Here is a 27,843-nt window from a genome sequence, read left to right on the forward strand (position 1 = left end):
CAGTACTTGCCTTCAGTCAGAAAACTGAGCATGCTGGGACATGTAGTTTCACGTTTCCCATTAATTAAAATGCGAGGGGTCGTCTGGTTCTAGCATGCTTACTGTTGATGGCTGGAAAGCAGAAAAACAGGACAGCTTGCGACATCAAGTTAGCTGAAATCGGTTTATACCAATTTTTTTGAGCATCTGTCACTTTTCAGAGACAGGTGGGTTTCTAGTGTGCACTTCTCAAGTCCCAAAAGCAACTGCAACGTGACCCATGTCACCTGTGACCGCTTGAGCCCTTCCTGGAGCTTTAAGCCAGCAGCCCTTGGGCAGTCCAAACCGAACATGAGAGGGGCAAAACTACCAGTCCCAGAATGCACAGTGCTTATAAGTAAAAAAAAAAAAAAAAAAAAGCCAAGCCTGGCTGCATCTGACTGGCACGGGAGATGGAGCCGCTCTGCAGAGGAGCAGACGTGAGAGCAGCCCTGGGGTGCTTTGTTGGCGGAGGCTGGGCACAGCTTCTCGCAGAAGGTTCCCTGGCGTCCCCGCCTCTGCGCCTTGAAGTAAAGGGCTCTTTTAATATTTCCGCTCTCCGCTGCACGCACCATCCCCTGACAGCCAATTATTTGCCGCTCGCAATATATAGGCCAGGGCCCCCCGAGGGAGGGCGGGAATGTGGCAGCGGCGGTGTCACAAATGCTGCGGGGTCCGTCTCGTCGCCAGCCGGGCTCTGGCATCAGGTAAGCAGGAGTGTCGCAGGGCGCTGCGCCTAGAGGGGGTGCTGGTATATATATATATATATATATGGGCATGCCCTGCTCCGTTTCAGACAGCTCTGAAAGCAGCCTGCTCTCTCCGAAGCAGCCGGTGGCAGAGATTGCTCGACGATTGGCGCAGACGAGGGGGCTCGCTCCGCACTTCATCCTTCAGGGGCGGATGAAGTGAGTGCCGGTGGTGTTCGGACCTCCAGTAACACGCAGCGGAAGAGCAAGTGCTAGATAACTAGTGACTGGTCCTATGAGTTTGTAATACGTATCTAAGCGCCTAAAAGCAGCCCCACTAACACCGTGAGCTATACAGACGACCACCCCTGCCATTTTCATCATCACAGCCATTATTATTTTATGGAGACATTTTATTCTTGTTGCTGATGCCTTTTCCAAATGTATTTATTACTATAATTATATCATCAACGTCTGTAATGTAATGCATTTTATTCAGTTCTCTCTCTCTTTTTTTTTTTTTTTTTTTTTTTTTTTGTTTAGTATACTATTTTTAAATGTTATTTATTGTTGATTAGCATTACCTTTTTGTAATCGGTTTATTTTTTATTCTCATTTTTTTATTACATCGTTATTAATGTTTTTATAGTCCATTGCGTTTTTATCATAATGCTAATTTCTCATTATTGTTTCTACAGTTGTATATTAATACAGCATTGCTTTTGCTATCGTCATAATGTGTTATTTATATGTGCGTGCACTGGGAGCTGGCTGTGCCCTGCTGCCTGCCTGCTTGTGACTGTGATCACCGTGCCAACATTGAGAGCTCAGCCCCGGTGTCTGTAGCAGGCTGTCGCAGCCTCTTTGTGTCATGTGGTGCGTGCATCGTATTTCTGTTTACCGCATAGGTGCGTCCTCGGGGTTATACGGCACTGACAAGGTCCCATCAGGACAGGAAGGGCGTGTCTACAGAACCAGCAGACCAATAGGAATTAGGGCCTGTGGCAGAGCCCTGGCTGAAGAGAGTGGGTTAAGCTGTCTCCCATTGGTTCCCGTGTCCTGGTATCCAGGAGGCGGCCCCTTGTAGTTTGGGAACTTAAGGAGTCTTCAGGAGAACTCCTGGCTGTGGCTCTGGGCTAAAGGAGTCTGTCACCCCTTGGAGCCCACTGCCTGTTCTCTGCAGAAGAGCTCCTTGGGTATTTAAATAAAGCACCCTGTAGTGTAACTGATGCTGCCTCTGTAAGGCAGTGTATTTTCATTTTTGGTGCACCAGTGGTCTTCAATAGCTGATTTTAATCATGCACATAGACTGACTGACTTTTAAACTCCTATTGTTTACAAAGGGTGTTTTTTGACATTGTATAAAAAAATTAACGTATCCTGATTCCTTCCTCCCCTGCCTATCCGTTTTTTGGTTGCATCTGTCTCGTTTGCTAAAGCCATCTTGGGGACATTCAGAAAGTTGTCCTAGGAAATGCATTCTGCCCATTGCTTGCTAATAGCTTTGTGGTCTGGAACTCCCATTGCTTTGCTTTCTATTTGCTGAATTTATTTGTTTTAGGCTGTCCAGCTTGAGTTTGGTGCTTCCCTTAACACCACCTAATTTTATAGAATCCTTCCCACTGCTCCCTTCCTGTAAACGGGCCTGAAAATCTTCTTCTTATCTCGTCACATTTGCTGTGCACACCTGACTAAGGTCAAGTGTCAGGCGCTGTCTTCTAAGGGCACTTGTTTTCTTTCTCTGACTCCAAAGTGAGAGGATTTATGTGACAATCTTGCTGGGACTCTGGAAGGCAAGAGTTTTCTAGCACATGACAACATTTAAATGAACTGTGTAAATATTTCAGAATTGGGAAAACATTGAAGCACATTTATTGTTATTTCTGAAGTATGTTGGAAACAAATACTTTAATATGATCAAAACAAATCATTATACTAGGTGATACATTTTCGTCTGTGGGCTACAAAGATGAGTAAAACTGGATGTCTGTGCAAATGTAATGGTCATTTCAGTTGAAAACTTGTTGTCTGTGATGGCAGTGTGCTACCACACTACGAATAGTCCACTCAACACTGCAGTCTACTCTGCACCGCGCCACGCTTTGCCCTCTGCACCGCTGCAATCTGTCACGTCACGCTAGGCCTCTCTACTTTACCCTGTACCACTCTACTCTATGCCTTTGCTTTCTTGGCCACTCTACTCTATACCACTGCACTCTACACCACTCCAGTCTAGGCCACAGCAGTCTGCTCTGCACAACTCCATTCTACCCCGCTGTACTCTAAAATACTCTTCAGCACTGCACTCTATGCCAATACACTTTACTCTGAAACACTCAACCCTATGCCCCTGCACTGTACTCCAATCAACTTTACACCGCCCTAATCTACACTGCACTCTGCCACGCCACCCGACACCACTTTACGCCATTAAACTCTTTGCCAGTCAATGCAACTGCACTCTATCCTGCACCACTCCACTCTAGGCCACTCTACTCTACAATGAGCGCAATCTACTCTATGCCACGCCACTCTAGGCCACTCTGCTCTAGCCACTCTACTCTAGCCACTCCCCTCTATGACCCTGCGCTCTATGCCACTCTACTCTGCAACATTCTCTACCAGCGCACTCTACACCAGTCCACTGCTCTTCTCAGCTGCACTCAAACACTCTACAACACTGCACTGAATTCTACACTACTCCACTCAGTGCCACTCCACTCTATGCCACTGCAGTGTGCAGCACTATACCCTCCGCGATGGCACTCTGACATTCAACTGTACTCTGCACTCTATGCCACTGTACTCTATGTCACTCAACTCTATGCCACTCCACTCTGCACCAGTCTACGCTGTGCCACTCTACTCTATGCAGCTGCATTGTCTGTTGCTGAATTCAGTGCCACTGCACTCCGTGCGACTGCACTGTATGCCACTGTAGTCTACAACTGCACTCAACACCAGTCCGCTCTACGCTACTCCAGTGTATGCCATTCTGCGTGACTCCATACTATGCCACTCCAATACACAACTTTCTCTGCAACTCTACTCTACTCTTTGCCATTCCACTCTACGCCACTCTCCTCTACGCCACTAACGTTTAGTCATGCTGCACAGCAGCCACTCTGGTGTACAACATGGCAAAAACACATTCGCAAAGCCAATAGCTCTTGAATAGGCAGGGCCTATTGGCTTTGCCAATGTTTGTTTGTTTAGGTCTTTTTCTAATCATTAAATATTTCTTCTTTTTACTAAACTAGTTTGCTGAGTTCCTCCAGCCTCCCCTCATTCTTTTTTATTTTTAATGTGCTATAAATTAGTTGTTTTGGTGCTGCTTAAAGTAGTCGTATTTCTCTGCTGAAAAGCCGCCTGCTTTCTGCGATACTGCCATGGGTAAGCCAAGGTTTTCTCACTGAAACTGTATTTACATAGCAAGGGAATGGTTTACCAACTTTGTGGGAGTTCTTTTCTTTCCCTTCCTCCAGCTAGTAATTCCGGTTCTACAGGGGGCTGTTTAGAACGTGCGTGACACAGTAAACAGCAATGATGTTGAGCACTCATCATAGCACTTATTGTCAATGGTGTGTAAACAGTGCCTGTAAGAAATTGGGTTGTTAGTTGAAGGGTGGAAGCGCCACTCAAACACAATATTTATCATGATGAACCACAAACTTCACTAAATTAACTAGTGCTTAACCCCCTGGTAGCTTGGCATAAAAGCAGCCAGGCTCAACTTGGAGGCAATGTGTAAAGTATTTACGCAGCACTCACACAGTAATAAAATGAAAATACAACACATGAACAATCTCAAAACAATTTAGAAAGACATTTTTAATAAATGAAATGAATCCAGAACCCAATCAGTAGAACCAGGGCTGTTATGTTTTGAGGTTTTAGGTAAATATAGCACCAAGAACTACAAAGTGGCACTTGTGGTTATCTGGTCACACTGGACCGGGGCAAAGTCATAAGTTCAGGCAGACTAGTGGGATTAACCTGGTGTTTGAATCCATTGCAAAGAGTTACCTTCTCACATCCCAAATGAAGAGTTCCCATCTCTATGGAGGAGGCTGCAAAGTGAAGGCTTTTGGAGCTAGGAACAGGTTTAGCATTGCAGACTCTCATTGCTGTAGCGTGAAGAGTAAACCATCTTTGGGGCTTCTAATTGGTTGTTTGCCACCTACGGTATCTGTATGCGTGAAGTGCAGGTCTTACGCTGCTGTTCGTCGCTGACGGCGTGAAGAGCAGTCTGGTGGAGCTTTGTGTTCGGGGTCATCATGGGCAGTCGATTTTCGGTAGGAAGAGGTTACTCTGCATGCAGAAGCAGCTCAAATTTCAGGATTTTCAACTTTTTCTTGAGTAGTTATCACTGATGCGAGTCAAGTGTCCAGGACCTGGGAGGCACCTCTTGGGGATCAAGACTAGGCCCAGCAGCAGGGAAACAGGCAGTTCATGGTAGGTCCAGTTGGTGCAGAGCAGTTGCGAGGATGTCTATGGAAGCTTGTTGTGTCACTGTAACTCACACAGGAGGTCAGCCAACTGACCCCTGGCATTACTCAGAGTAGCCTGAGATTTGTAACTCAGCGGAATTCCATGGAGTTAAGCTCCATGAGTTCTGCCCACCCTAAGTTTTAAAGGGCTACTTTAGTGGGTGCTACAATCAATGCTGGCCTTGGATATGTGTAGTTCCAATTACTAGGTACCTACAACTAAATTAAATGTGCCAGTTAGGTGTACCCCAATTTTAACATGTTTAAGGTAGAGAGCACAACAAATGTAGCAGGGGTAAAGCACACAGAGTTCAATAAGTACAAGAGTGAAGGCAAACGTTTTGGGGATTACCACACCACGGGTGTCTGGCATAACAGTGCCCCTCCCTTAAATAATCCTCAATGTTTATTTTGTATATTTGTTCTTTTTAAACACAAAACAAGGGTTAATTTATAGCGCACACACAGACATGTGATGCAAACAAACGTGCATTGTTTATCCAGTTTAGTGTGACAGCCACGTCTTTTCTCCTACTGAGAACACCCAAATGACTTAAAAGAAAGGGAACAATGCAAGGGGGCGGGGATGCAATAACTGCTGACAAACCCTCACACTGTTCAGTTATAGGTGAAGGAGCACTGCAAAGAAATGGAGGTTCTGAAGCCTGTGATTTACCAAATCTTAACAAGCAGGTGGCAGGGGGGTCACTTCCGTTGCCACCCCTGACCACCCCCGTGACGTCTGATTATGTCGGCACACAATTGTGCTCTGACCTCATCATAGGTCGCCCCATCGTGCTGGAAGCATGTTTTCCAGCTCAACCCCGAGGAGAAACTAATTTGGACAGGGAAAGTGGAGGTTGGGTGGTAGGAAATTAGTGCTGGTAATACCACCTAGAAATGTGATAATGTGGTGTTTTTTTTTTTTTTGCTTGTTTTTTTTTTTTAGCTAAATTTGAGGTTTGCAGAGGAATCTGGGTAAGAAAACAGTGGGGGATCCACACAAGTCACACCTCTCTGGACTCCCTTGGGTGTCTAGTTATCAGAAATGCCTGGTTTTGGTAGGTTTCCCTAGATGGCTGCCGGGCCCAGGAACAAAAATGCAGGCAGCCCCCCTCTCCTTGCAAAAACAGGTAGTTTTGTAATAGATAAATTTGATGTGTCCATGTTGTGTTTTGGACCCTTCCCTGTTGCGGGCACTAGGCCTACCCACAGAAGTGAGGTGCCATTTTTATTGGGAGATGTGTAGGAATGTGGGGTGGAAAGACTGTGGCTCCCTTCAGATTCCAGAACTTTGCAGCACCGAAATATGAGAGAGGTGTATTTTTTTTTTTTTTTTTTTTCTTTAAGCCACATGTTGAGGTTTGCAAAGGATTCTGGGTAACAGAACCCAGTTAGAGCCCCAAAAGTCACCCCCCACCCTGGCTTCCCCGAGGTGTCTAGTTTTTAAAAATGCACAGGTTGGCTAGGTTTCCTAGGTGCTGGATGAGCTATAGGCCAAAATCCACAGCTAGGCATTTTGCAAAAAAACAGGTCACTTTTATTAGAAAAATGTGATGTGTTCACGTTGTGTTTTGGGGCATTTCCTGTTGCGAGCACAATGCCTTCCTACACAACTGAGGTACAGTTTTTATCGGGAGACTTGGGGGGAATGCTGGGTGGAAGAAAGTTTGTGGCTCCTCTCACGTTCCAGAACTTTTCATTACTGAAATGTGAGGAAAAAGTGTTTTGTTTTTCTTTTGCCAAACTTTGAGGTTTGCAAAAGATTCTGGGTAACAGAACCTGTGAGAGCACCACAAGTTACCCGATCTTGGGTTCACCTAGGTGTCTACTTTTCAAAAATGCACAGGTTTGGTAGGTTTCCTTGAGTGCCGGCTGAGCTAAAAAACACGTCAGTTTTCAACGTAAAAAAGTGATGTGTCCATGTTGCATTTTGGGGCGTTTCCTGTCACAGGCACTAAGCCTACACACACAAATAAGGTACCATTTTTATCTGGAGACTTGGGAGAATGCTGGGTGGAAAGAAGTTTGTGGCTCCCGTCAGATTCCAGATCTTTGCAGCACTGAAATGTGAGGGGGAAAGTATTTTTTTAGACAAAGTTTAAGGTTTGCAAAGGATTCTGGGTGCCAGAACTTGGTGAGAGTCCCACAAGTCACCCCATTCTGAATTCCCCTAAGTGTCTAGTTTAAAAAATGCACAGGTGTGCTAGGTTTCCCTAGGTGAAGGTTGTAGTAGAGGCCAAAATCCAAAAGTAGGCACTTTCCAAAAAACATGTGATATTTCAATGTAAAAATGTGATGTGTCTATTTTGCGTTTTGGGGCGTTTCCTGTCGCGGGCACTAGGCCTCCCACACAAGTGAGGTACCATTTTTATCAGGAGACTTGGGGAAACACAGAATAGAAGAAGTGTTATTAACCATTGTCTTTATCTACATTTTTTCCTTCCAAATGTAAGACCGTGTGTAAGAAAGAAGTCTATTTGAGAAATGCTAGCATGAGGACCCCAAATTCAGAGATGTGCAAATAACTACTGCTTCTCAAAACCTTATCTTCTGCCCATTTTGGAAATACAAAGGTTTCCTTGATACCTATTTTTCATTCTTTATATTTCACCAAATGGATTGCTGTATACCCCGGTATACAATGAGAACCCATTGCAAGGTGCAGCTCCTTTATTGGCTCTGGGTGCCTAGAGTTCTTGATGAACCTACAAGTCCTATATATCCTGCAACCAGAAGAGTGCAGCAGACGTAATTATATATTGCTTTAAAAAATCTGCCATAGCTGGAAAAAAAGTTACAAAAGAAAACGTAGAAAGAAATGATTTTTTTTTTTTTGTTCAATCAAGTTCAATATTGTTTTATTTCAGCTGTTACTTTCTGTAAGGAAAACGTGAAGGATCTACACGAATGACCCTCTGCTGGATTTAGAATTTTGTCTACTTTTCAGAAATGTTTAGCTATCCGGGATCCACCATTGGTTTCACACCCATTTCTGTCACTAACTGGAAAGAGGCAGAAAGCACAAAAAATAGTAAAAAATGGGGTATGTCCCAGTAAAATGGCAAAATTGTGTTGAAAAATGTGTTTTTCTGATTCAAGTCTGCCTGTTCCTGAAAGCTGGGAAGATGGTGATTTTAACACTGCAAACCCTTTGTTGATGCCATTTGCAGGGAAAAAAAACACATGTGGGTTGCAAATTGTGACCTCCCTCATTAATATGCGTGAGGTAGGTCTATATGTAACCCACTAGGAATCACTAAGGAAACTCAAAGGAGTTTTATTCATTGTGAATACAGATTCTTCTTCTTCTCTTTCGTCTTCTCTTTCGTTTTCTCTTTCGTTTTCTCTCTTTCTTTTTTTTTCTTTTTCTCTCTTTCTTTTTTCTTTCTTTTTCTCTCTTTCTTTTTTCTTTCTTTTTCTCTCTTTCTTTTTTTCTTTTTCTCTCTTTCTTTTTTCTTTCTTTTTCTCTCTTTCTTTTTTTCTTTTTCTCTTTCTTTTTTTCTTTCTTTTTTTCTTTCTTTTTCTCTCTCTTTCGTTTTCTCTTTCTTTTTTCTTTCTTTTTCTCTCTTTCTTTTTTTCTTTTTCTTTTTTCTTTTTTTTTCTTTCTTTTTCTCTCTTTCTTTCTTTCTTTCTTTTTCTCTCTTTCTTTTTTCTTTTTTTTTCTTTCCTTTTTTTTCTTTCTTTTTTTTTTCTTTCTTTTTTTTTTTCTTTCTTTTTTTCTCCTTTCTTTTTTTCTCTCTTTCTTTTTTTCTTCCAATTGGAATTTGGAGAGAATCGCAATGAGGAAGTTGTTGTTCCTAATCTTGGTACATCTAGTCCTCTGTCTTTCCTGAAAAGTCTGGTAATCAATCTGTCAAATGTTGTACCAGTTGCAGTCTGTGTAGGTCGAAACATAGGGCATCGGATATAATCAGGGCCACTGGAATTGTGCGATTTGGGGGGCCGTGGGGATTTTCACATAATTAAAGATTTGCCACATAATCTATAATCTGCAGATTTTAACAAAAATGTTTCTAGCTCAAATTGTTCAAAAGTTACGAAAATGCAACAACATGCATTGCCGCGTAGTGAAAGGTCCTTTACAAAGTTACTTTTTTGTTGCTACATTGCTTTAATTGGGTGGTAAACTGGTACTGAGATGAAGCAATGCACAGACAATGTTAACAAGTTGGCAAATGACAAATTAAGGAAGTAAAACTATCTAAAAAACGAGCCGCATTACGCTGCATAATTTGCCTTTTCTTGCCACATAATTTATTCAATCCTGCCGCATAATTTGGCCCTCCCCTGCTGCATCATTCCAGTGGCCATGGATATAGGGATCTGATATCTTGGATAATTCATGCCAAATGGTGCGTTTTAATTTCTTTTGACTGGTGCCTTTTAATTGCAATAAGGTGGAATTTAGCATCCTAATTACATAGATTTTGTATCACCCATGTGCCAGGAGTCCTGTCGCCTCCATAGTTTTCTGAAAACTCACAGCATTTTTACTATGGACTGATGTCGTAGTAATTTGGCCTCCAGCACTGGGGGGTGAGTGTACGAGCTTTAATTTCTGCCTTGAAAAAGTGCTCTGATTTTCTGATCTAAATGGGCTACCAATTAACAGTGCTAAAACAAAAAAGTAAGAACAATTTTTGGGGTTTATTTTTTATTTCATTTTTTGGGGGGGGGGGACGAAAATTGAGAGGGATTTTGAGATCAAGTTTAAGACCTGTAATGATGATCGAGTGTTTGGGTTTGTAGTTTGTGATCTTGTGGGTGGGGCAACATTTGATGCTTGGAAGAAAAGCATGCATTCGCTGTGTAGGGCCCTCTGAGGGCTGAGCTTCAGTAAATGGGGGATTTCCATACATTTAGGTGAAGCATCTGTGGCATTCTAAACCTCAGTCTGGAATGCTGCATTCAAGCAATGTTCAAAATGTTTGTAAGAGTTTTGCACAGTGCCATTCAAATGCTACTTTGCAGCACTAAAGAGTGGTGTGTGTGGATTTCTGCACGTGGATTAAAGCAGGCTCTTAGGTTTGAGGATGGATGATGGGCGACCATGAGCATCGTTGGATGGGGTGTAGTTACTTCATGGCTCTTAGTGAGAGGGACAGGGACTATTTTAGCATGCCTGTAGCCACTGCACTGCCCTCCATATACTCGGATCCTTACTGGTCAGGCTGACGTGGGTGAGAAACATCACTTACAACGCAGCAAATACAATGCAGTGCATTTACCACAATGCCCTTACCATACATTTACCATGCATGCCTTTACAACGAAATTCGTTGTAAAGGCATGCATGGTAAAGGTTTATTTGTGGTAAAGGTGAATACGTTCCAGACGGGTCCAGTACTCTTTCCAAATGCCCATATATTGCTTTTGGAAGAGGTTATGGGTTACCAAAGAGGTGTGAACCCCTTATATTAACCTCTGAAGGTGTGTATCAGCAACAAAGTATTGGTAAGCCCATTAACTAACCAATATATCTATGTTTGCACATCAAGATTTTCTTTGGAATTAACATATCCAGCCAAACCAGTAAGTCCATTGGAGTTTATTATGAGATGCATGAGTGGAACACACAACGCCAATAAGTATACAAAGATGAAGCCGTATGGCGTGCAAGGATGGAGCAGACACGTGTTTCGCCCCCTAATGGTTTGTAAACCTGGGGCTTTCTCAAGGCTATTCCAATATTATTAAGGTAAATTATTGTATGGCTTCATTGGCATGTTGTAATGTTTAGGGAACAAATCACTGGCGATAATAACCATATTTAGTATAGTCACGGGGTGAATCCCAAATTGAAACAACAGTAGTCATTGATGTGAAGACATAGATTAACTAACCGATATATGGGCTTACCAATACTTTGTTGATGAATGGTAAAGGTGTATGTGTGGTAAAGGTAAGTACAGGTATTAGGTGGGTTGAGTATATATGTGTCTGTGTATATCCATTACCCAAAATATATATATATATACATATATATATATATATATATAATTTTTTATTTTATTTTTTATGGTGGGTAATGGTTTTTGGGTGGTAAGGGCTTTTTTAGGTATGGGTTTTTGGGGTGGTAAGGGAATTTTTAGGGTGGGTAGGGTTTTTGGGTGGAAAGGTGTGTTTGTGTGTGTGTATATGTGTTATAATTGCCTCTTTACTTTTTACCACACACATGCCTTTACAACGAAATTTGCGTGGTAAAGGCATATGCGTGGTACAAAAATGTAATTGTAAGTGCATGCGTGGTAATGACGCATGCGATGTACTTACTGCATTGTATAGGCATGCGTGGTAAGTGCATGTATTGTTCCATCATACAACCACGTGTGCCAGTCTACCACCCTGAGTCAGGTGGGAAGTCCAGGGCGGCTTTGCTGGTTCTCGTCTGAAGCTTTATTCTCTGAGGAATCCCTACCAGAGCAGTCCAAGCACACATAAAGGATTAAGTCCACAGGTTGCATGGGGTAACTCTCCATCTGCTATATTCCTTAAAATCCTGCATAAACTTTAACTTTCACTTACTTCTTCCCTCCCTTATTTATATTGAATGCACCCCTTCTTCCCTTCTACCTTCTGCATGCCTCTTCTGTATATAAACTACTTTACATCTCATGTCTGTCTTAAACTCATTTTTCAAAAACCATAACAATATCTAGTCCAGCAAGCCTGTAGCCCCCTCTAAAGTTCAGACCTAGGTCACTGAAGTATCACAAAGTCATTGGCTAAATGCAGAAGAATACCAACTAGCAATTTGTGGAATAAGTCAAAATACACTGGTGAAAAGCAATAAAGCAACTTGTAAGGTTAAATTCAATAATGGTCATACTACATCCTGATAGCAGTTGAGGTGAGAAGAGGTATATGCCTAAAGTATGTCAATAATTTTAATAGTTCCAACTTCAAACCATCTTACATTATACATATGGTATCTACTATATTCTTTGTTTATACATCTATAAAGTCCAGTCTTGACCGAGAGATCCCATTCGGACCAACCCCATCCACACTTATCCATTTTCACAACTCCATCACAGCCTCCTTCCACAAAATCCCATCAATTGCCCCTTATTCATAGGCCATGTAAGTCTCTTTGGCTTTACCTTTGGTCAGCCCTCACAGCTCTTCTCCCAGGCAGCAGAGCCTGGTCTGTCTTTTCTGTGGGCACCCTAACCTTCAGATGGCCTTCAAACCTTCTGCTAATTTCTGTCTTACTTTCTTCACCCCCTTTATATGAGGGCCATAAATATCCGTCAGCTGTTATACCCACTAAACTGGAGACCCCCTCAGGCAGAGCCTGAAGGCCTCTTCCAGAAGCCCTACGATTGGCCTTCAGACGATTATCCTGATTGGCTTTAGCATCTCCCACTGCCAGTAAGAGATGTCAACCTCCTATGATGTCCCTCGGGCCCAGAACTCATCTCTTCTGGTACCCACAGCCCGGATATCAATACTCTGGGCATCCACTAGCTCAATGACCACTTCCACTAAGCCACAGAGCATGCAGACCTGTGCTGCTCTTTCTCAGAATCCCCTTACCAGCCCACACTGTCCCCAGAATCCTCCAATATACATTTTCCAGTTCTAAACACATATCTTATCTGTGCTGCTCTTTACCACATTCCAGAGCCCAGTCTGGGTCCTCTGAGATTGCCAGACCTTCCTGCAAATACTGCCATCCCAATCCCTAAGCACCCATATGCTACTCTTTGCAAATGTTAATTACAGCCCTGTCTATATAGGCTATCATGCAGTCCTCTATGTCAGAATTACAACTTTTCAGCTGGCCCTCCAACATTTTGTCAGCACCCAGAGCCTCTGTACCATTGCTCAGGACCCCCCCCCCCCTAATGTTACATTTCAGCACTAACTCTTCTTACCCACTGAGCCCCGTAGCTGACTCTAAATTTATCTCTCTGGACTGTCCTTAGCTAGGCCTCACAGCCACTTAGATAGCTCTTAAATTATGTATTTGATCTTGATATTCGGACTTCCCTGCAGTTCTGTCAAACATCACATTATAATGCCAGCCCTCAAGTATTCAACTTTGCCATTTTGTACTCCTGAATGATTCCTATGGCCCAGGCTTGCTGTTCCTCAAGAGTCTGTGCACCCCTTTGCCAGCCCTCAAACACCACCGAACCCCTCTGGCACCCTTCAATGATCACAAAACCCCCAATTATAGCTTTCATAGCCTCCCTTTATGTCATCTGAGCACCTCGTGTGGCTTCTAATTGTTTTCTATTGGACCTAAGAGTCAATTTGGCAGACCAATTCTGTGTGAGCTATGCTGGCCGCACGGCCATTGAAGTCCTTTCCCAGGCTTAAAACCCCTCTATGCACCGTAGTCAGTGCTTTATAGACTAATCTATCAATCTTGACACTTTGCTGGACTGCCAAACCATCTTTGCCCCATACACACCTCCACCATCCTTCAACATGCCTTCAGAGCTTTGGAGACCACTCTTCCAGTGCTCGGGCCTCTACTGCTGGCATTGGTTCCTAGTGCAAGCACAGCTGGTAATCCCCTCACTTTTTTACTCCGCGTCACTCAGCTGGCCTATCTGTGGCTTCTCTGACCATTCTTCCCCTTATTGGAGCCTTCCTCTGATCCTGAGAAACCCTTTGCCGATCTCCTCAGCCCTTGCCCTCCACACCCTTGTCAGTGCCAGGCCCCTTCTGGGGGTGCCACAGGGCACACCGTGGGTACAGGGCTCTAACCATGGTGGCTGTGGCCACTGGTGTCATGGGGCCATTCTACCAGTACACTTACCAAGGCAGTTGCATCCCTGACTGGTTCGCTGCAGTACAAGCAGCAGATGCAGCCCTCAACCGGCCAACTCCTCACAAAGGCTTAAACCCGTCCTCTCCAGGATGACTCTGCAGGATAGGTCACTTCTGGTTTTGCTTTTCACTCGTTGTATGCTTTTTCTGGGTGTCCCTCAGCCCTTGTGTTCAAAATTGGTTGTAGTGGCTCTGCTTTTAAGTGGCCTTCTCAGGCTGCTCTCCCACAGACTTTGTTTAGAGCAATGCCTCCTACAGCTAGTAGCACTGGGGTTGTATCTCCATCACCAAAGCCTGCTTCTGGACTCTCAAAGTTTTGAAAAGTTTTTCCATATTTACAAAAGGAGCTCAGAATTACGGTGTCCCTTGCTGTGGTGATTTCCAAAATAGACTATTGTAATGCCTTAATGCCTAATATTGACAAAACCTCGCTCAGTAAACTCCAAATAATTCTGAATACAGCAGCCCGTCTAATACTAGATCTTCCCTGTGTAAACCTCAGCCAGTGTAAGTCTGAGACAATTACATTGGTTACCTATCAAGAAGCGCATTATCTTTAAAACAATAAGTCTGACACATATGTCCTTGTATGTGCACAGATCTGAATACCTGTCGTCAAAGTTACGCTGGTATGTCCCAAGTCATCAGCTTAGATCATCAGGATCTTACCTGGTCGCTGTCTCTCGCACTCGTATGGCCAGATGGGGTGCTAAAGCATTCATAGTGGCTGCTGCCAAACACTGGCATATGCTTCTATGACGATAAGAAAGGAACACCATTTTCTGGGCTTTAGGAAGCAACTCAAGACTTTGCTTTTTCCTCAGTAGTATTATTGTTTTCTCGCTGTCTTTTCTTTTGGTCATTCAACCCACTGTTGCTTAGCGATTCGATGCCACGGCCGGAATGCGCATTATAAATACAAAATACATACATATCTAAACTGGAGGCCCTACAACACCAGCACAATGAAATGTGACGCTTCTGCATCTGGATGTCGTCGGCCTCTTTGGAGCAGTAATCCAGGAGAGCAACGTGTAGGCCTGACCTAGAAACTCTCACTTAACACAGAAGAAACAGCAGTGCTACAATTCAAGGAAGAACTAATTCAGCAGCCCCTCACAATCAAAAGTCCTCGTGGAATTTTTAAGGATGGCCCTGTGTCCATCCCCCTCACTTCACTGTCTAGGTTTCTGCTCACCAGTCACAGGAATGCAGGCAATACACCTCTAATGTCTGGGGAACTAGTCTTTCTATTCTATTTTGTACTCTGCTAAACCAGGGTTATCCACAAAGGAACCCATTGGCTTACTCACTTAGCCACCACCACTACTACTGGGCATGCACATACCAGTGGAACCTGTGACTTAATAACCACTGTCTTAAAAACCAATAAAGATCTTACTGCCAGTTTTATAGGCCTCTTTTGTTACTGAACAAGGAAAAGAAAATCTTGGCATGAATTCTCGCCAAAGGACTCAACCAGCATGTGGGAAAACTACTCCTACCTGATCAGGCGGGGTTTATCCCCAGCAGAGCCACATCCAGTGATTGGTGAACACTGTATGTGATCTTGCATAGGGTGTGACTAGCTGTAAGGAAATGCATCCGTGGCATGGTTACCCCCTGACCTTTTGCCTTTGCTGATGCCAAGTTATGATTTGAAAGTGTGCTGGGACCTTGCTAACCAGGACAGTGTTCTTTCCCTAAACTGTACCTTTGTCTCCACAATTGGCACAACCCTGGCACCCAGGTAAGTCCCTTGTAACTGGTACCAAGAGCCCTGATGCCAGGGAAGTTCTCTAAGGGCTGCAGCATGTCTTATGCCACCCTGGGGACCCCTCACTCAGCACATGCACACTGCTTGCCAGCTTGTGTGTGCTGGTGGGGTGAAAATGACTAAGTCAACATGGCACTCCCCTCAGAGTGCCATGCCAACCTCACACTGCCTATGGCATAGATAAGTCACCCCTCTAGCAGGCCTTACAGCTCTAAGGCAGGGTGCACTATACCACAGGTGAGGGCATAGGTGCATGAGCACTATGTCCTTACAGTGTCTAAGCAAAACCTTAGACATTGTAAGTGCAGGGTAGCCATAACAGTATATGGTCTGGGAGTCTGTCAAACACAAACTCCACAGCACCATAATGGCCACACTGAAAACTGGGAAGTTTGGTATCAAACGTCTCAGCACAATAAATGCATACTGATGCCAGTGTGCACTTTATTGTAAAATGCACCCCAGAGGGCATCTTACAGATGCCCCCTGAAAACATACCCGACTTCCAGTGTGGGCTGACTAGTTTTGCCAGCCTGCCACACACCAGACATGTTGCTGGCCACATGGGGAGAGTGCCTTTGTCACTCTGTGGCCAGGAACAAAGCCTGTACTGGGTGGAGGTGCTTCTCACCTCCCCCTGCAGGAACTGTAACACCTGGTGGTGAGCCTCAAAGGCTCACCCCCTTTGTTACAGCGCCACAGAGGAGATAATGAGAAAAACAAGGAGGAGTCACCACCCAGTCAGGACAGCCCCTAAGGTGTCCTGAGCTGAGGTGACTCTTACTTTTAGAAATCCTCCATATTGTAGAAGGAGGATTCACCCAATAAGATTAGGGATGTGCCCCCTCCCCACAGGGAGGAGGCACAAAGAGGGTGTAGCCACCCTTAGGGCCAGTAGCCATTGGCTACTGCCCTCCCAGACCTAAACACATCCCTAAATTCAGTATTTAGGGGCTCCCAGAACTGAGGAAGATAGATTCCTGCAACCTAAAGAAGAAGAAGGACTGCTGACCTGAAGCCCTGCAGTGAAGACGGAGATGACAACTGATTTGGCCCCAGCTCCACCTGCATGTCTCCCTACTTCGAAGAAAACTGCAATAGCGACGCATCCAACAGAGTCCAGCAACCTATGAAGCCTCCGAGGACTACCCTGCATCTAAAGGACCAAGAAGCTCCCGAGAACAGCGGCCCTGTTCAAGAAACTACAACTTTTTGAAAAGCAGCATCTTTTAAAGACCACACGTTTCCCGCAGGAAGTGTGAGACTTTCCACTCTGCACCTGACGCCCCTGGCTGGACCTGTGGAAAACTAACACTACAGGGAGGACTCCCTGCCGACTGCGAGCACGTGAGTAGCCAGAGTTGACCCCTCAGCCCCCACAGCGACGCCTGCAGAGGAAATCCAGAGGCTCCCCCTGAACGCGACTGTTTGCTTCAAGGAACCAGATGCCCGGAATCCACACTGCACCTGCAGCCCCCAGGACCTGAAGGAACCGAACTCCAGTGCAGGAGCGACCCCCAGGCAACCCTCTGCCTAGCCCAGGTGGTGGCTACCCCGAGGAGCCCCTCCTGTGCCTGCATCGATAAAGAGACCCCGGGGTCTCCCCATTGATTCCTATTAGAAACCCGATGCCTGTTTGCACTCTGCACCCGGCTGCCCTTGTGCCGCTGAGGGTGTACTTTCTGTGCCTGCTTGTGTACCCCCCCCCCCCCCCCAGTGCCCTACAAAACCCCCCTGGACTGCCCTCCGAAGACGCGGGTTCTTACCTGCTGGCAGACTGGAACCGGGGCACCCCTATTTCCATTGAAGCCAATGTGTTTTGGGCACCACTTTGATCTCTGCACCTGACCGGCCCTGAGCTGCTGGTGTGGTAACTTTGGGGTTGCCCTGAACCCCCAACGGTGGGCTACCTTGGACCCAACTTTGAACCCTGTAAGTGTTTTACTTACCTGTGAACTTGACATTTACTTACCTCCCCCAGGAACTGTTGATTTTTGCAGTGTCCACTTTTAAAATAGCTTTTTGCCATTTTTGTCAAAACTGTACATGCTATTGTGATTATTCAAAGTTCCTAGAATACCTGAGTGAAATACCTTTCATTTAAAGTATTGGTTGTAAATCTTGAACCTGTGGTTCTTAAAATAAACTAAGAAAAGATATTTTTCTATATAAAAACCTATTGGCCTGGAATTGTCTTTGAGTGTGTGTTCCTCATTTATTGCCTGTGTGTGTACAACAAATGCTTAACACTACCCTCTGATAAGCCTACTGCTCGACCACACTACCACAAAATAGAGCATTAGAATTATCTCTTTTTGCCACTATCTTACCTCTAAGGGGAACCCTTGGACTCTGTGCACACTATTTCTTACTTTGAAATAGTATATACAGAGCCAACTTCCTACACCAGCTCTGAAGGCAGAATCTGTATTTTTGGATGCCGAAAGAATCTTTGACTTATTCGAGTGGGCTGCACAGAAAGGATCTGGACAACTATTTTTTTAAAGACTTGTCAAACTGTTGTATATGGAACCAAAGACGAGAGTTCACAATAATGGCTAAATATCTGCCCCGGGTGGAGCTTTTTGTCTCTTTTTTTTGCTTTGACTATTAACCCTATGGGCTTCTTTCTGGATGAGAGACAAGCAGAAAAAAGTATTGTTCCCTTAATGATTCATTGTATTGCTTTATGCTGACAATATCCTTTTGTAAAGAACCCCGAAGAAAATCTGGGACCTATGAGATTTGTAGGATACTCGCGTATCCAAATCAACTGAAAGAAGTCAGAACTGTTACCACTGACTTCTGTGACTTCTAATCCTACCCTAGAATATCTCTTGAAAAGGCAAGAGGATTCTGGAAAATAGTTAGGTATATGGATTAACAGAGACCATGAATTAAAGTTGTATGAAAACTACTGTGACTGAGAAGCTCTCCCAATAGATGTACAGATAGATTTGTGTATCCCCTATCAATGCTGGTAGAATCTCCCTGGCTAAATGATTATTTTGACCAAGATTCTTCACCTGTTTGTTAATACTCTTATACCTCCTAATAGGTATAGAGTTGCTAAATTTTATATACTTCTTTCCACATTGTCTTTGGGAGGGAAAACCATGCAACTCAATCGAACGATGGACACAGCCATGCAAATAGGAAAGTCTGCCATGCCAGATCCTAGACATATTTTCTAGCTTCTCAATCGCACTTCACTATACATTGGATTGCTCCTTTTAGGAACTGCTAATCCTCTTAACAAAGAGGAAGGTGAAGATGGATCTGGCACATTGACTACTGCCCTGTCTCTTCTACTCCTCAGATCTAGTAGACCTTTAGCTACGCTAATATGAATGAACTGGGCCAGGTGGACAGTGGCACACAGGGCAAGGAAACACCCTCTGTGTGCTCCTGAATTGCCCCCGCATAACAACCTAGATTTGCCGCAGGCACAAGATAGCTCTGTACAAAAGACACTGACTGTACTACGCCTATGGAAATTTGGGCAACTCTTTCCAGAAGGAAATTCCTTGCACCTCAAGAGTTCCGTGGGCTCGACAAGTCAACACTTTAGAGACATCCTCATATTATCAGATAAGACAGGCTTTTGCTTTGTATCGGAACACTTTCTCGGATTTACCTAAGGAATTTTCCCATATAACACAGATGTTCCTCTCCTCAAACACAGATGCTGGGGCCTCAACACTTTACAAGGTATACACTAAGCTTACTATCCCTTCCATTCATATAGCTAAGGTACACTGGGAGGCAAACATGGGGGGAGAGATCACGCCCAAATTATGGAAGTCCTGCTGTGCATGACGAGAATGGTGTCATACAAACATACATTTCCACTTCCTAAATAGGTTATTCTTTGTTCCTAAATTGTTACATAGTTTAGATCCATCCTGTGCATCTTGCTGCTCACTTTCTACATCTCAATTGCAGCTGCTCTGCTGTACACAAATTTTGGACAGTTAGTATAAAACAAATTCAATATATTATTAATTGTCCGGTTTCAGTTAAAACTGATTTTAACTAATAAAATGCCACCAAATGGAATATTTTCTTTTCAGTAGAAGCTGGAAAACAATTGGAATTTGCTGCATTTTTTACTGCTTTGGTGCCCTCTGGTATCAAAACAGAAGTGCAAGCTCCACCTTGAAGCACTTTTCTATGATGGATGCTCCACTAGGGCCATCTTGGGCCCTGGCAAACCAGTTAAGTATGCCTTTTTGACAATCCACAAGGTCTCTTAGCAGCCTGGACCTACTTCCACGCCTACTTTGGGAGCATGGATCACCTTTTATGGATGCAGCTCCCAGTTCACTGCAGATTGCTATATGGTGGTTAGCAGGTCCACATCTGAACTGTAAGCAGGGTCTTAACCTACGGCAAGAGGCACCACAATGATGCCATCCTCCTTTACAGAGATCTCTGGTATCTTGATTGTGGCAACAAGGATCACTGCACTTATGGATGCCTGTAGAGCCAATGTTCCCCCATAACGCTCTCTACCTAACAGTCCTGGTCTTAGATTTACACGGACATGGTGTGAAAAATCATACCTATCGAAGCCACATCCCCCTCATGAACATCTTTGGCAAACAGGAGGAGGCTCACGAGGTCTATGCTCCAGTTCTGCTGAAACGGAGCTGCTTACAGACGTACAACATGTTCATGCGTCAGCCCCAGGGTCACCAAGTTCACCATTGATTTCTAATGCCACCATCTCAAAATGAGGCTTGGAACCTATGTTGCTGAAAGAAGACCTAACGCTTGATAAAATCACATGTATAAGCTGCGGTGATTTATTTAATGGAATCATAGTGAGTTTTGTGTTTTTTTTTTTTTTCCTCAAGATGGACAATGCCCTAGACCAGTGAATGCTGCATAGAACACAAAGGTAAATCCTTGAGCAGCTCACCGATGCCTGGGAGGAGCACAGTCCCCCTCACTGCTTTCAAGTAAACAAAGGCCCTCCTGCTTGGTAAAAAATCAATTCTTAGTGGTTCTTGTGCTGGCTTTCAAATAAACACAGAATCCAACATGCGTGGCCCACCCATATAAAATGAACATAATTCATGGTGTGAACTGCACAGGCGAACAACCTAAGGCTTCCTCTCAATCATGAAGTTTCTTTACTACCACAGCAGCAGAATTTGCTGTCATCAAATACCGAATAGCCCACACATTAAATCCTTCGCAGATGTCTCCCCTATAACTTGAGCCAGCAGGAATATGGCTGGATCAGACGATAGTACTACATTTAATAATCCCAGTCCTTTCATGGTAGCTCAAGATAATGAATAAGGAAGTGACACTGGTTGGCAATAACAGAGCACGAGCACCTTGTAGTGTATCAAGTAGAAAGTCTTCATTCAGTCTATCTTTATCGTTTGTCTGAAAAAAGAGCCCCAGGAAGTTGTGTTAAATGCTCACCATTAAGCTTTTATCTTCTGCAGTAAGATCTTAATGGTATGCAAGCATACGCCTAACAATCTGCATGGGGTGGTACTGGGTTGCTGGAAAGAGGAGTTTGAGTGATGAGAAAGGGAGGGAGGAGAGATGCATCTCAAAAAGCTAATTGGAAAAGCAAATTCAAGGACAAAGTGGGGTTAGGCGACGTAGGATCAGGAAAAAAAGGAGGGAAGAATTAAGAACCGGAATGGAAGGGAGTGAAAAATCAAATTCCTTACAAGCAATTCGGACCCCCCACCTCTTAATGGTTTTTTTTTTTTTTTTTTTTTTTTTTACAATTTCTGAAAATATTGGAAAACATTGCAAAACCTCACCAGAATTTACTACAAGAAAGTCTAGATATTAACACGGAACTAAACCATACAACTCTCACCGTGACACTAGGATACAACGATTCTTTACAATTATCTTTTAAAAGGCTACCAGCCACATTGTTGATACTAGCTAAGTGCAGAGTGGATAAGGTGTGGATAAGGGTCTATGCTTAGGGTCCAAGTTGGACTTAAAGATGCCGCCATATGTGATGAGAGGGGAGCACTACACAAAATTGCCACCAATCAACGCATGACCAAAGGGTATCTGGAATCCCTTTAAAGAATACATGACACACACGCGAACAATGATACCATCTTGGCCTCCTAATAGAAAATAACGTTATCACTCCAGTCTAGGCTTCAGGTTTATGCGAGGAGTATATATGTTTTCTGTTATAAAGCTAATATCATTCAGTTCCCATATATTTCAAGCCCAAAGCGATTTAGAGCAAGTTTTACTACTGTTATCAAGATGCCAAAAACCCTCTGATTACACACTGGTGTATGATGAATCAATGTGCCTTTTAACTATTACTTGACAATGTCCCTCCCATGATATTACAAAATGCCAAGCAGTTTCTTTTCTTAAAGTACTTTGTTTTGGGCTTGTTTTCTTTATTTTCTTTTTATATATGTAAAATTAAACAAACGCTAATAAGAGTGAAGAATAAATAATAGCAGAGCTTTTCACAGGATGGGTCTCGAAGACAGTCTGTAACACAAAAAAAAGGTCTAGTCACACCATTGCTCTCAAAATCCTGGTTTGCTGCCACTATCATTTTATATGCTATCCCCGGGGCCGGACAGTCTTCTGTCCACTATCACTATGATGATATGCTTGGTGCATACCTTGAGGTCACAGGACAGGTCCAGGACTTCAGATGTTCGGGTTCAGTCCCAGGCCTCTGTGCACATACTAAATTAGTGTGATGCTAGGGTAAAACAAAATAATACCAGGGGCTGTATTATAGAAAGTGCCCAGGCGTCGCAATGGGCATGTGCGCCCACTTGGTGTGCCTCCGGGGCACTTTGGTACTATAGAAGGGGCCACAGACACTAGTGCAGCCCGTTCTGTAATACAAAGATTGGTGGTGCACATGTAGCACCGGCGCTATCTCAGGAGGGCGGCCCCTCATTTTCAAGGAGACTTATGCAAATGGGGGAATCTCTTTACCTCTGCACCTGCTCCTTAATATGGGCATGGGCGCAAAGGCAGAAAAGCTGCCGGGAGACACACAAAGTGCACTGCAAAATGGTGGCACTCTGGCCCCTTGATGGCAGCCCTTTAGAGGAGGGGGAACAGGGATCCCATGGACCCTCCCCCACCCCCACCCCCCCAGACATCCCCTTGAGGGTGGGTGCAGCTACTGACTGCACCCACCTGCAAGGGATCTCTTACCCCTGTTTCAAAGTGCAGGCAGGTGGCTACCTGCACAGTGAAACACAGAGGTGCTTTGAAGCAGCCGCTTGGTATTTCACTAGAATGTGCTGCCTGATTGTGGGCTAACATTTCCTCACAGTCCTGATCCTCCTTGTTCTGGTCATCCTATTTTTCCTCCAAGCCATCCTGGTTCTAGTCACCAGTCATGGTCCTCTTTGCTCCTGATGTTCCTTTACCCTTACTATGACCACCCTCATCCAGCTATGCCAGGTTCCAATCTTCCTGGGCCTCTGCGACCTGATCCTCCTGATCCCACTCACCCTCCTTGCCCTGGTCATCTTAGCTCCTTGCCTTTTTTTGGCTCTGGTAGCCTGGCCCCTGCCCCTGATTCTCCAGGTCCTCGTCTTGTCATCCGCCTCATCCTGATTCTGGTCTGCCTCGCACCAGTCCATCTATTCGTCGGAATAACAGTCCTTATCCTCCTTCTTATATTCTGCCTACGTCACTTGACCCTGGTGTACCTTGCTCAGATCTTTGTATGTCTATACCTCATAACCTGGCCCATCCAGGCCACCCTACAGCTGGTTCTTCCTGGTCTACCTTGTCCCCTTGAGCATGATATTCCTTTTCCTCCTCACCATATTCATCTTGGTCCTTCTGGACCCATTGGTGCATCATGACTCTGATGCCTTGGTCCTCCTAGGTGTGATGCTTTTTGTACCCGCCCTCCTGATTTGTGTCATCCTTGCCCATTTCTTCTTGATCCTGGTTCTCCTTATTCTGGTCATTGAGGTCCAATCCCCTTGGTCATCCTGGCTGTGGTTGTCCTGGTCATGCTCACCACAGTCCTGCTACCTTTTGGTCCTGGTATTTGTGCTCCACTTCACACTCTGGGCCCTGATCCTGAGGCTTTTGTTAATTTGGCAATACTAGCCATATTCATGGCCCTTTTTTGATTCTGATCCATGTAGTCTTCCTTCTGGTCCTTATAGCTGTGGTCCTCCTGGTGTCCTTGGCACTGGCCTCCTTCGTCTTCCATGCTTATTCTGTTCCCAAGGTGCTACTAGCCATGGTCCTCCTGAACCTAATCTTCCTAGTCATCCTCAATTTAGTCCTGATCCTCCTGGCCCCTGTACTCCTGATTATTGTTCTACCCAGCTAGCCGTGGCCCTCCTTATTCTAGTCCTCCTTGAACTAGCCATCCTGTTTGTCACTTCCCTCACCATCCTGATCCTAGGTCTCCAGCCTGGTCATTCTGATCCTCCGGGTGCCAGTATGCTAGCTTTTGGTCTTCTTTCCTCTGGTCCCCTTGGCCTTCTACTCCCCCACTCCACCCCTCCCTGGTCTTTAATTTTGGACTATCACTGAACTTCTGGGTCCTGATTTCTCCCCTCTAATTCAACCCTCAGGGTGCACATCCCATGATCAATCTCACCCATGGTATTCCTAGCCCTGTTTTTCTTCAGCCATTTGTTTTTGGTCCTCTCTGGTCTTGATCACCCTAGTCCTTGTGGCATAGGTTTCCCTGGTCCTTCTTATCCTGGTCCTCTTGATTCTATTTGTCCTGGCCCTCCTAGTAGCATATCTCTAGGTCCTTCCCCCCTACCAGCCATAATCATCCTACTCCTTTGAGGCCCCCTTCATTCTGATTTTAGTCAGGTATAGTCTCCTTTACTTTGCATTTTATTTATATGTGTTTTTTGGCTTCCAGAATATTTTACTAAGCGAAATCTGACATGGACAGAAAGGAGGGCCCTGCACAGACCGGAAGCAGCCAATTTATCATTTTAAAAACCAAATTACAATTCTCAAAAGTATTTTACGGGAGTAAGTAGAGTATTTAGTTACCAATGGCCAGATGTATCTAGCAATTTTGCATTAGCAGATGGTGTGAATCACAAAATTCAGCCGTTTGCGAATACAAAAATGCCTTTCACGTTGTATGAAAGGCATTCGCTGTGCAATTTTAAGGAATAGCTAAAATAGTGATTCCTTAAAATTGCGACCCCCCCCCCATTCAAGAGAATTGCAAATTGCGATTCTCTATATAGGAAATTGCAATTAGGGAATTCGTATTTTTGATTTCCAAAGCACATGTATCAAGCATTTCCTAAATGCGAATTGGGCATTTTAGGAAATGCAATTACCACCAAATCCAATTTTGTGGAAAGCATGTGCAATTTTTAAAAATGCATTTTAAAAAATGACATGTAGCGCACACATGACCCTAGGGGATGTGTGTGCTTCACATGTCCGCAAATATTTTTTGGGGGTGCATCAGCGCGGGCCATTAGGCCCCCAACACCCTGGGATTTGCATTACCTAATTTGTGAATTCCTAACTGGAATTCGCAAATTGGGAAATGCAAAACCATTTGCACCTATGGACCATAGGGATGAATGGAGTCGCATTCTCTAACTGCGATCCGGTAACAGCGATTACGAATTTTAAGAAATCGCTATTAGTGAATTGCAAATTTCATACATCACATTTTGCATTTCTTAAACAGCGATTTCTTAAAATTCGCTGTTTAAGAAATGCAAAACAGATCTTTGATACTTCTGGCCCCAAATCCGTAGAGTGCTTTGTCCTGGTGACTAAGGCCATACACCATATCCGTGGCAGTTATGGTCTTCCTCTTGGCATGCTTGGTGTAGGTGACGGTGTCCCATATCACACTCTCCAGAAACACCTTGAGCACACTGCTGGCCTCCTCATAGAGGCTTGGCTCTTCCACAGCGCACTGGGTGGTGAATGGCCAGCTTGGTGATGCCCTGGATGTTATCCCGAAGCCCCATCCTGTGCCTCTTGGCCCCACTTTCCCAAGCCCTTTCCTCCTTTGCTGCGTCCAGACATGGTCTTCTCTCACTCAGAACTAAGAAGCTACATTGGGCAGGGGATTGAAATGCTAGTGTGGCTGGAGGGGTCCGTCATAAAATGGGACCACTTACAACCTATCCCTGAAATCCTTTCTGCAGGGTAAATAGTGTAAAAGAAATGAGTGTTTATAAAGTTGTCAACTAACACTCCTTCGTGAATTATCCAGATCGTTAACCTGTCTCCTGCTGGCACTTTCCCTGTTCCAAAGATACTCCCCTGCTGTGTCCACACCCAGTATACCTCTGGCACATGCACAAAGCACCATGGCTCCTAGCACAAACTGATTATGTAAGTGCCCCCTCCCTCTGTGGCCCAGATCCCTCCCGCCTCTCTGCGCCCCGTTTGCTGCCGTGTTGCCAGGTCTGAAACTCTAATCCAGCACAATCCAATTCCCCTTGAAATGAATCCCAAAGCAACCACAAGGTCTTACATAAGAAGCCAACAACAATTCCACCTCCCAAAAATCATTTAACTTGGATCACGAACATTAAAATCGATGTTTTCTTGTAAGAAAAGAAAGCATTGTTTTGTATGTTTTGGTATTTATATTAAACCTAGCTGTGAAGCATCGTAGCTCGATTCGTTAAATTCGGTGTGTCCAAACGATTTACAAGATAGTGTACTTCAAGCACAGGCACAGAGAGAGTAAGGGATTTACCCAGAATCACACGAGGTTCCGAGCCTGGGATTCGAACCTGGGTCTTCAGGTTCAAAGGCAGCAAGCAGCTCGAGCTGGTAGACCACATTTATAAAATGCATGCATTCAAACAGACTCCTTATTCTATTCTTTTTTTAATTTTATGCCCACATAAATACACTTATTCAAAATTGATTTTTGCTGTTTTTGAATCTGTAAACAATTTAGCTTAATTCACAAACTTACTTGTGTACTAGTATATATGCAGTTACTTTCAAACGTTTTACACATGTTTTTCTGCAATCCCCCCCCCCCCAACTGTAAGATCACCACCACACTAGAGTGTCTTTTGCATGTCTAGCTAACTAAAGACCTCCTGCACACTGATCAAATGCTACATTATCTCTGTGGCCTGATAAATAGTGAAGTTTCAAACTGCTGATTACGTAGCGGAGAGGATGTAATATTTAACAGGTGGCTGGAACAAGCATTGGCAAAGCTGATAGGTCTCGCCTATACAAGAGCTATTGGCTTTAGCAATCAGTTTTGCCATGTACATCGGTGTAGCTGCTGTTCAGCATGTCCAAAAGTTGGTGGTGTGGAGTGGGGGAGTAGTGTTGTAGAGTGGATTTGCTGGAGTGTCATGGAGTAGGGGGAGTAGAGTGTTGTTGAGGTAAATGGAAGTAGAGTTCAGTGGCAGCGAGTGACGTGGATTGACGTAGTAGGGTGGATGGGATTGGGATAGAGTGGGGTGAATTGAGTGGAGCGGGGTGGGTCGTTGTGGGGTAGATTGAAAGGCGGTAGGTGGATTTAATTGGGGTGGATTTGAGTGGGGTGGATTAGTTTGGATTTGGCTGGGTGGTTTGGACTGGTGTGACATGGCTGCCGTGGATTCGACTGGATTGGGGTGGGTGGACCAGATTGAGTGGGGTGGAATGGGATGGGGTAGATTGGATTCGGTGGGGTGGATTGGAGAGGGGTGGGCTGGGTGGCGTGGACTGAACTGGGACAAGTGGATTGGAGTAGAGTGTGGTGGATTGGAGTGAGTGGGGTGGATTGGAGTGTGGTGGACTGAAAAGGATTGGATTTGGTTGTGATGGGCTGCAGTGGATTGGATTGGGATGTGTTGGATTGGAGAGGGGTAGGCTAGATGAAGTGGGGTGGATTGGACTGAAGTGGGGTGGAATGGATTAGATCAGAGGTGGTTAGATTGGGGTGGACGGGTGAGTGTGGTGGATCAGACTGAGTGGGGGGTGGATTGGGGTGGATTGAAGTGGGGTGGATTGGAGAGGGTTGGACTAGATTTGGGGTAGATCTGACTGGAGTATGGTGGATTAAAGTGGGTTGCATCAGAGTGGGATGGGTTGGGTTGCTTTGGACTGGAGTTGGGTG

General features: G+C 44.6%; 1 protein-coding gene across 3 annotated transcripts in view; it reads left to right on the forward strand.

Moving 5' to 3' along the window:
- The first annotated feature begins 411 nt into the window (after nt 1–411).
- The window catches only part of LOC138248817 (prolactin receptor-like), a 265,186-nt gene continuing 237,754 nt past the window's right edge, over nt 412–27,843 (forward strand). The window contains exon 1 of one of the 3 annotated variants that reach the window (XM_069202743.1): nt 412–725. In XM_069202743.1, coding sequence (XP_069058844.1) covers nt 432–725 — 294 coding nt within the window. In that variant the 5' untranslated portion in view covers nt 412–431. The remainder of the gene's footprint in view (nt 726–27,843) is intronic. The other 2 variants (XM_069202745.1, XM_069202744.1) reach the window with 2 other exon arrangements.

Source organism: Pleurodeles waltl, chromosome 8, assembly GCF_031143425.1.
Source record: "Pleurodeles waltl isolate 20211129_DDA chromosome 8, aPleWal1.hap1.20221129, whole genome shotgun sequence".
Taxonomy (NCBI): Eukaryota; Metazoa; Chordata; class Amphibia; order Caudata; family Salamandridae; genus Pleurodeles; species Pleurodeles waltl.